Source organism: Colobus angolensis, unplaced genomic scaffold (genome assembly GCF_000951035.1).
Source record: "Colobus angolensis palliatus isolate OR3802 unplaced genomic scaffold, Cang.pa_1.0 Scaffold87, whole genome shotgun sequence".
NCBI classification, from domain to species: Eukaryota; Metazoa; Chordata; class Mammalia; order Primates; family Cercopithecidae; genus Colobus; species Colobus angolensis.
Genome location: NW_012122598.1, coordinates 3,580,749 through 3,590,586, shown reverse-complemented (window position 1 = coordinate 3,590,586; position 9,838 = coordinate 3,580,749). Strand labels below are relative to the sequence as shown.

The 9,838-nt window shown below is 40.5% G+C and overlaps 1 protein-coding gene across 4 annotated transcripts in view; it reads left to right on the top strand.

The window, feature by feature from the left end:
• The first annotated feature begins 4,259 nt into the window (after window positions 1–4,259).
• Window positions 4,260–9,838, top strand: part of SCN8A (sodium channel, voltage gated, type VIII alpha subunit) — a 144,157-nt gene continuing 138,578 nt past the window's right edge. For all 4 annotated transcript variants that reach the window (XM_011930634.1, XM_011930633.1, XM_011930632.1 and 1 more), the window contains exon 1: window positions 4,260–4,589. In XM_011930634.1, the coding sequence (XP_011786024.1) occupies window positions 4,314–4,589 (276 nt within the window). In that variant the 5' untranslated portion in view covers window positions 4,260–4,313. The remainder of the gene's footprint in view (window positions 4,590–9,838) is intronic.

Sequence of the window (9,838 nt, the reverse complement as noted above, 5' to 3'; positions counted from 1 at the left end):
ATAGAAATAAATGAAGTACTGATCATGCTACATTATGGATGAGCCTTGAGAACACTAGGCTAAGTGAAAGAAGTCAGACACAAAAGCTCACATTGTGTGAGTCCATTTATATGAAATGTCTAGAATACATAAATCAGTAGAGACAGAATGAAGACTGATAGTTACTAGGAACTGGTGGCAAAGGGTGGGGGCTGAAGGTTGGGAATGGAGAGAAACTGCTTATGTTTTGGAACTAGATAACAGTGGTAGTGTGAATGTACTAATTGCCACTGAATTGTTCACCTTAAAATGGTTAATTTTATGTTACATAAATTGCATCCCAATAAATTACTTTTTTAAAAAAAAATATGAGATGCTACTATACCCACCAGAGTTGGTAAAATTCAGAAGACTGTCATTCCAAGTGTTGAGTATTTGGAACAACTGGAACCCTCTTATATTGCTGGTAGGAATATTACTAAAGCTAAGTATCTGCCATTCTCTGACCCAGCAATCTACTGCTAGCTATATGCCAAAATGAAATAAATGTATGACTACCAAAAGAGACCTACAAGAAGGCTCTTGGCAGCTTTTATTCATAATAGCTTAAAACTATAAACAGCTTAAATACCCATCAAGGTAGAATGGATCAATTGTACTACATTCATACATGGAATACTATGCAGAATGAACTACTGCTACACATATAAGAAGATGAATTTCACAGAAATAGTCTTGGGTGAAAGAAGCCAGAACCCAAAGAGTATGTTTATATTCTACTTATATGAGGTTCAGGTAGAAGCAAAACTAATATATGGTAATAACTGTCAGAATAGCTTTTGCTGGGGATGGTTATTGATGGTTCATGAGAGCTGTCTGGGATGCTGGAGTAAATTTTCTACATCTTGATTTCAGTGGTGGTTACATAGGCATATACATATGTACAAAATAAGCTGTGCACTTAAGGTTTGCGAACTTTATTGTATTATACTTTCAGAAAATTTCAGAATACAGTTACCAGTGCAGGCATTCTTACAGAGAAGCCATAGAAGAGAATGTTTGTGATGCATAAGGTTGTAGAATGCCTTGAGTGGCAGTGAAATGGCAGAAATTTAGAATCTGTCCTATAACTCTGGTAAGTTTGACAGAGGGAAATGACTTAATGAAAGCAGATTCTTAGGGAAATGGATCCTTGGAAATATGCCTGGTGGACTGAGGGCTGGTCCACTAGTGGGGAGACCACTGCAGTAGGACCTGAATTAGGGCAATACTTTGAAAATGGAAGCTCTGAAGGAAGAGCAATTGGAAAGGCTGAGGACTGGTTGGTACGGATAGCAAAAGGGGACAGGGCAGAGATGACTGAGATTCCATGCCGGATGGCTGGTCCAGAAATAAGAAAGCCAGGAAGAGGGATCAGTTTTGGAGTAAGATGAGTAGTTTTTAAATGCTTTAGTTTGGAAGTCATAGCAGGCCCCTAGAAGCAACTGTGAGACTCAGGAGGACAATCAGGGCCAGTGAGAGAAATCTGAAAATTACCAGTGTACAAATTTATTTTGAATAAATGAGATCCCTAAAAGACTGTAACAGAGAAATTTCAGAAGGCCAGCCCTTAGAGAAGGAAGAGTTGATGAGGAAGAGGAGACTGCAGCTGTAGTTCAACCAGGAAAACATAGTGTCACTTAAGCCAAACAAAGAGAGTGGGGGTGGAGATGTAAAGGGAGAAGATAACAGGAAAAGGAGCGATTGAAAATGGGATGAAGAGCAGGGGTAATTGAGAGGACACAGTCTTGGAGAAGACAGGAAGAAACAGGATCTGAAAGCAAAGACAGAGAACTTAGCCCTGGGCTGCTGTGAAGAACCCAGGTGCCTGCAATTAGATCACAAGAATTTGTCAGCATCTTCAGTGACTTACTCTTGCAGTGTTCTTTGTCCTCTGCGTAGGAACAGAGAGTGACCTAGGATTGAGAATGAGTGTGGATGTAGGGGCCAAGGAGTCTTCATGTATTTGGTCTCATTATGGGTTTCAGGCATAGTCCTATTCACTGTGAAAGGTATACAAAAGAAGTTTAAGACCTCTGGGAATTTATTCTCTAAAAGGTACAATTCAGCAATGATTAAGTGCCAAAACAAGTTTATTTAGTGTGTTTCAAATCTTTTTCTGGCTGTATAACTTTGGGCAAGCTACATTAGTTTTCTCTGACTCTGTTTCTTTATCTGTTAAGTGGTGATAATAATATCTGCCTCATATGCTGCTCTGGAGATTGAACGAGTTCATACAAGCAAGGTGCTTGGAATAATGCTTGAAACATAGTATGTGACAAATGTTAGCTAAGGTCATGGTGGAGTGCTGTAGGAGTGTAGAAGGGGAAATAATTAGTCAAGGCTGAGTTGGTGGGAAGACTTGGAGGAGTAGGGATTTATTGGGGGGCAATGCAAGGATGGGTAGGAGAAGAATGAAGGAAAGGGAATTTTAGGTTGGGGAAAGCATTGTAACTGGTCTTAGATCAGTAAAGCCATAGCATCTATGTGATTTACTTACTAAACAAAACTATTCCTGTTGGGGAGTAGTGGGAGATAGGAAAGGAGGATAGAGAACTGATATTTATTATAATGAAAGAAGTTCTGAGATGGGGCACCAGAGCATTTTGGTTGTGATTTTTATCCTGGACCTGTGACTCAGGGCAAGTTGTCTGATCTCTTAGGACCCCGCCTTTCCTCATCTAAAATCAAATGGACTAAATTTGTAAAATCCCTTATAGCTCTGAAATCCTTACATAATTCTCACATGGAAATGATTTCTTTGACCCCTCTGTCTATAGGATGGTGGTGTTTTTTGCGCAGCATAAAGCCAACTGGTCTATGTGGGGCAAACTTGTGGTTATGGCCTACTTTAGCCCCCTGCTGTGAGTGAGTGAGCTGACCGGCCCTCATACAGACACTACACACTGTCTTGCAACACTTAGCAATCACCACTGCTCCAGAGATCTGGAATCTCAGCAGGTGGATTTGTGGAAGGAGCTCTTGGGTATCTCATGCCCAAATTACTTAGAGTTAACTCTATTAGTGTTCTCTCGAGGAGCCTCAAGGTTTAGTTTCCTTGAAGTGGACCTTGAGGGCTAAGTAGGAGAGGAAAGAACAATCTGTAGCCTTAAAAAAATTCCCGGATTGTCCTTGCGGTGTTCACAAAACTAAAGAGAAAAAAGCAGTACCATGAGCACCCAGTGAACTGCCAGCAAAGCCCTAAGCCTTTCACAGTAAACTTACCTGCTCAGGTCATTTTCGTGCCTGAAACAGAAGAGTGCTGCTTTTGAAACCAGGGATTGATTCCTCCATTTTACTGCATGTGTTTAAATAATCCAGGACTCTTATAAACATAAATGGAAAATGGGCTTTTTAAATACCATGCTTAGAAATCACTGACTCTCGTAAGACATTACTTCAGTTTTCTTTTCAGAAGGGAATTTTTGTTTGCGACTCTGTTCTCACGTCTCCATCCTTCCTGGTTTGAGCCCCTCTTGGGAGTCGCACGTAGGCCCTTCTGCTGCTGCTCAGCCTGCAGTGCTGCAGTGCTGTTGCATCAGAGGAAGTTCTCTAGGATTCCACTCCCATTTGCTTTTTCTAGTTGCTAAGCAGGCGGCACTTAGAGCAGTATCTGCCCTCTGAGCTTTATCATTGAAGAAGATAGTTTTGGACTTTTATACTGGATAGATTTTACACAACTTGATGATTGAAAAATAACTTGAAGAACTAAAGCAGATGGAAGCGATTTTATCTACATTTTGTGTCTCCAAAGTTTGAAGGGTTTATTTTGTTTTCAGAAACTGAAATTTGAGAAGAATGATAATTTATCCTCATCTTGCCCTCGAAAGGAAGTTTTTCTTTGGGGAGTGGAGCTTTACGAAAGGAAGGTGACTTGAACTATAAGGACTTCACAGCTAACATATGCCCCTGGGTAACGTTACATATCCCTTATTTGTTTAGAATAGAAGTTCCTTGAGGGAATAGACTATATCCTTTTTGTTGTATGTGGTTCCTAATAGTGAGTTGCATCTAAGTCAGTAATAAACACTAGCAATTCAGTAGACTCCTGATCTTCGATCTCCCTTGGCAGATCAGTCCATGCCACAGATTTCCTGAAAAGAAAAATAACCATGTCATGGAAGAAACTATGTATTTTTTTTGCAAAGGTTGTGAATTAAGGTTGAGAGTGAGATGGTTTAGTCTGGCCTCTTTTTAGAGCAGTGATTGATTAATGCTGTCTGTGTTGCTGTTTCTTCCAGAGCTGACCTGTCCTGGACGCAGCATAACTAACGAAGCTGCTGCAGGATGAGAAGATGGCAGCGCGGCTGCTCGCACCACCAGGCCCTGATAGTTTCAAGCCTTTCACCCCTGAGTCGCTGGCAAACATTGAGAGGCGCATTGCTGAGAGCAAGCTCAAGAAACCACCAAAGGCCGATGGCAGTCATCGGGAGGACGATGAGGACAGCAAGCCCAAGCCAAACAGTGACCTGGAAGCAGGGAAGAGTTTGCCTTTCATCTACGGGGACATCCCCCAAGGCCTGGTTGCAGTTCCCCTGGAGGACTTTGACCCATACTATTTGACGCAGAAAGTGAGTTGGAGGAGGAGGAGCAGCTGCAGATACCCGTTGCCTAACAGGCTTAGGGAGATGGGGGAGAAAAAACTGTGTCTCTTTGCCAAAGTTTGGATAAGTAGTTAACCTTGTTTCAGTTCTGGCTTATGGGGATTGTTTTTCATTTTAATTGCTACTAAGGGTCATTTGTGGTCTTGGCACTTGTCAACTCTATTAATAAGACTTCTAGTTTTGGCTCCAGGCCAGATCAGAAAAAGGGGACGTAAATGAAATGGGATTAAAAAGATAGGACAACCTCCCTCTCTCAAACACACATTCAAAATTCTATCTTTAATATAAAGACAATGTTACTGTTGTGACATCAGTAGAGTAGTATGGTGGAGATGGTGTATTTGCTCTCTTGTGTAGCCCCCTCTGTGACACTAGAGCTGTTGGGGACGGGAATAAAACCGAGTAAAGCAAACAGCCAGTGAGGACAGACCCAGGTCACTAGCCCTGTTACACCGTTGTCTGGATTGATTCTTGCAGCACCGATTCTTGCAGTAGAGTCAATTCTGTTATTCCTGCAAGTAGGGAACTCAGGTGAAAGAACTACCAATCTTCATTTGGCCAAGAGTTTCAAACTTCCTGAACAAATGTTTGACTAAATCTTCAGCTTCTTTCTCATGATTATCTTCTGAAACAAGGCAACAAGCAGAGAAACAAAGCCTCCTCGTTGATCCACCAGCTAAATAACTGAATATTGAGGACTGGCATCAGACACCGTTTTAGGGGACCCCTCATTTGACAGATTTTTTTTTTTTTTTTTTGAGATGGAGTCTTGCTTTGTCGCCCAGGCTGGAGTGCAGTGGCGTGATCTTGGCTCACTGCAACCTCCGCCTCCTGGGTTCAAGCAATTCTCGTGGCTCAGCCTCCTGCGTGGCTGGGACCACATGCTTAGAACAGCTATATAATAGAAAAAAGTGGAACCATTAGTCTATTCTTTCACTGAGAAATCTAGAAAGTTTAATGAACAAAATGACATGATGTAAAGAACAGTAGATTGGAGGTAAGAAATCCTGATTCTACCATAATTTACCATGTTTATTATTTACTTTTTTTTTTTTTTTTTTTTTGAGGCAGAGTCTCGCACTGTTGCCCAGACAGGAGTGCAGTGCCACGATCTCAGCTCTCTGCAACCTCTGCCTCCTGGATTCAAACGATTCTGCTGCCTCAGCCTCCTGAGTAGCTGGGACTACAGGTGCATGCACCACCACACCCGGCTAATTTTTGTATTTTTAGTAGAGATAGGGTTTCACCATGTTGGCCAGGCTGCTCTCAAACTCCTGACCTCAAGTGATTCACCCGCCTCAGCCTTCCAAAATGCTGGGATTACATTTTTAGTAAATGTATTGTCCAAGATACCACAGATAATTTATGGGGAAATAAATGAAGAAAAAACCTTCTCAAAACTAGTTTGTGACTTTCAGCAAGACATTTCATCTCTCTGGACCTAAACTATTTTTCCAACTCAAATGCAAATTAATTTCTCATTTTCTTTTCTTTTTGTTTTGTAGTTTTTCTTTTTTTTTTTTTCCTTTAACTTGTATTTTAAGTTCAGGGGTACATGTGCAGGATGTGCAGGTTTGTTACATAGATAAACGTGGGCCATGGTGATTTGCTGCACAGATCATCCCATTTCCTAGGTATTAAGCCCAGCATACATTAACTATTCTTCCTGATGCTCTCCCTGCCCCCATTCCCTGCCTCTGACAGGCCCCGATGTGTGTTGATCCCTTCCATGTGTTTTCTGTTCCTGTGTTAGTTTGCTGAGGATAATGGCTTCCAACTCCATCCATGTCCCTGCAAAGGACATGATCTCATTTCTAATTTCTCATTTTCTTAAATCTGACAGGAGATATGAAAAAATATATAGAGCTAATCATTGTTAGAGCCCAATTTTCCTTTGCATACTCTTTTTCCCTGGTTTCTGTCCTGTAGACAGCCTCTTTTCATTCCCAGTGCCTCAGATTTCAGTGGCCTGGCTTGAGAGTGAGGACTTACCAAAGAGAGTGGGTCTCTGGACCTGATGGGTGTCATTCATTGGATAGGCCAAATTGTTCTTGATGGTGCTCCATTAGAAGACTGGTTCTTCATGGTAGAAATTCTGACTTCAGCCTTCAACTTTACCACAAGGCTAAATTGTTCCTGGAAAGGATAACTTTAATAATATATTTTTGGTAATCTTGAAAAAATATATACCACCATACAGAAAAGCTCACAAAATATAAATGCATAGCATAATGATTACAAACTAACAGCATGTCAGGAAAGAACATTGCTAGCACTTTAGATATCATTGTACTTTTAAATGAAGGATATTTTACTTGATTAAAAATAATATTCTTGCTCAAGTTTACTTGCAAATCATTACCAGCAGTGCTGATACTTCTATAGGGGTGGAAAAACTCCACCTCTCTTCTCCTAGGGTCCCAGCTGGATCTTAGAATTAAATTGACATAACATAGATTAACAGGAGAAAAGCATAATACATGCTTTGTATAGCACAGGAACCCTCATGAAGAAATGAAGACCGTGGGCTGGGCGCAATGGCTCACACCTGTAATCCCAGCACTTTGGGAGGCCGAGGCAGGCGGATCACAAGGTCAGGAGGTTGAGACCAGCCTGACCAACATGATGAAACTCCATCTCTATTAAAAATACAAAAATTATCTTGGCATGGTGGCACTGGCCTGTAATCTCAGCTACTCAGGAGGCTGAAGCAGGAGAATCACTTGAACCCAGGAGGTGGAGGTTGCAGTGAGCTGAGATCGCGCCACTGCAGTCCAGCCTGGGTGACAGAGTGAGAGTCTGTCTCAAAAAAAAAGAAAGAAAGAAAGAAATGAGGACCAAAAGAAGGAGTTAGAGTCAGTTATTTATATACTGGATTGGACAAAAAATAGTAAATTGTGAAGAAGCAACTAAATTATGTGGGCAGGCTTAAAATATAAGACTTTTTATTATAACAAGGTCAGTAGAGTATTCTGTTGGTCTCACCTTCTTGCCCTTGAAGGTGAGGATGTTGCCTTTCCTTCAGGTTCAGGGAGTGTCTTCCACACAGGAATTTCATCTTCCGCTCTTAAGAAACAGCAAGAAGGTCAGAGTGATCTTTTTGCACCTGCTGTTTTACAAATATCTTTAACGTAGTCAATATGCCAGAATAACATATATTAACCCCTTCACTTCTTGCTAACTAGGACTTGTACCAAATTAGCAAGATCTCTTTTACAAGGAAGCACACTGGGAATTAACCCACAAATCAAAAAATCATAAGGGTAGAAATGACTTTAAGAGGACATTCCTTTACGTTTGCTCTTCAAGGGCTGCCTTAAATAATTCTTGGCAAAATAGAATCTCTTTTCTTTGCTAAATGATACCAGTGGAATCCTTTATGTTTTCCTCATTGGTCTCATTTTCTAACTGATTAGTTATCTTTGTGACTCTCACAAAAACTTCTTTCTCATTTCCGTCCCTCTTTCTCCTAGTGGGTAAGAGAGAACTCGTTTTCTATTAGTAAAGTTCTGGTTTTAGCTCGGATTTCACACTCCCAAGGGACACAGGGCCCTAAAAGCTGTGCACCACATTTTTGAGATACTGTTATTTATTCCAGCTGATACTGGTTTGGCTATCATAAGCGTCTGAGGGTCTTGTTGGGTTTCACACTGACTTTTTCAGCTGGTTCCCGCAAACCATCTGAATCATTCCCTCTTTGAATTGCCTCAGACTTCTCAGTGCTACTTTACATTTTCTTTGTCTCTTGGTACTTCGGTTCTAACACCTCCTTTCTTTGGCTTTCTTGTTTTTCAGCTGTTTGCTACAAATAATTGTTCAAGGAACATTTACATTTTTAAATTCAATTTTTAAAATAGGTGGTATATTTAAGTGGTTAAAAATTCAAGGTACTTGGTAAATAAGTTTCCTTTTTACACCTGTCTCTCATCTGCCTATTTCCTATCTCCCTGCACAGGCAACCACTGATAGTAGTATCTTCCAGAGTTTCTTTATGTGTATGCAAGCAAAAACAAATATGTGTTTTATGGAACTTGAACTCCATTAAAAGCCTTTGTTTTTGGTTTTTTCCTGTTGTTTTCTTAAACCTATTGAAGTCTTAATTTTGTTTTTTGTTTTCACTTTTTAATTATTATTATTTTTTTGGAGACAGAGTCCAACTCCAGGTTGGAGTGCAGTGATGCAATCATAGGTCACTACAGCCTCAACCTCCTGGACAGTCTCCATCTCTGTCTCCCAAGTAGCTGGGATCATATGCATGCGCCACCACATCTGGCGAATTTTTGTATTTCCCCCAGTTTTAAAAGTTTTTCTTGTTTAGTGAAAAATTAAGAACTTTTTCTCTATTGCTCAAAGTGCCTGTCTTTGCTAAACATATGCTCTCCAATGCTTAATAATAACTTGTTGAATATGAAATGGCCGTATATATTCCTAATGACTATCTGAAGTAGGCAGCCAGGAAATCTGTAGGTTAAGCTGAAACAAGACCTTCAGAATTGACTCCAATCCCTTTTCAATTTCTTAGAACTAACAATTGATACATGTGTCTTTTTTGTTTAATGGATATACCGTGTTAAAAGAAAGTCATATAAACAAAAATTTAAATTACAAGATTGATAGACATGTTTTTAAATAGGGCACACTCCTATTGCATTAAAAAAATTATATATGGCCGGGCGTGGTGACTCACACTTGAAATCCCAGCACTTTGGGAGACTGAGTCTGGCGGATCACCTGAGGTCGGGAGTTCGAGACCAGCCTGACCAACAATGGAGAAACCCTGTCTCTACCAAAAATACAAAATTAGCCAGGTGTGGTGACAGATGCCTGTAGTCCCAGCTACTTGGGAGGCTGAGGCAGGAGAATTGCTTGAACCTGGGAGGCGGAGGTTGTGGTGAGCCGAGATCACGCCATTGCACTGCAGCCTGAGCAACAAGAGTGAAACTCCATCTCAAAAAAAAATATATATATATAGCTTTCTAAAGTTCAGTTTACCTTCAACTTTTCATTTCAGGTGTACCTTTTTCTGCAAAGAGATATCTACTTACTAGAACAATAGAAAATTATAATTTGGTAGCCTTAGACATCATCTAGTTGATCCTCCACATTTTATAAATTTTTTGAGGTGAAGTACTTTGTCAAAAGCCCACACCACTGTTGGTAATATAACCAGGACTAGAGCTCATGCCTCCTGACTCTCCATGTATTACATCATATTT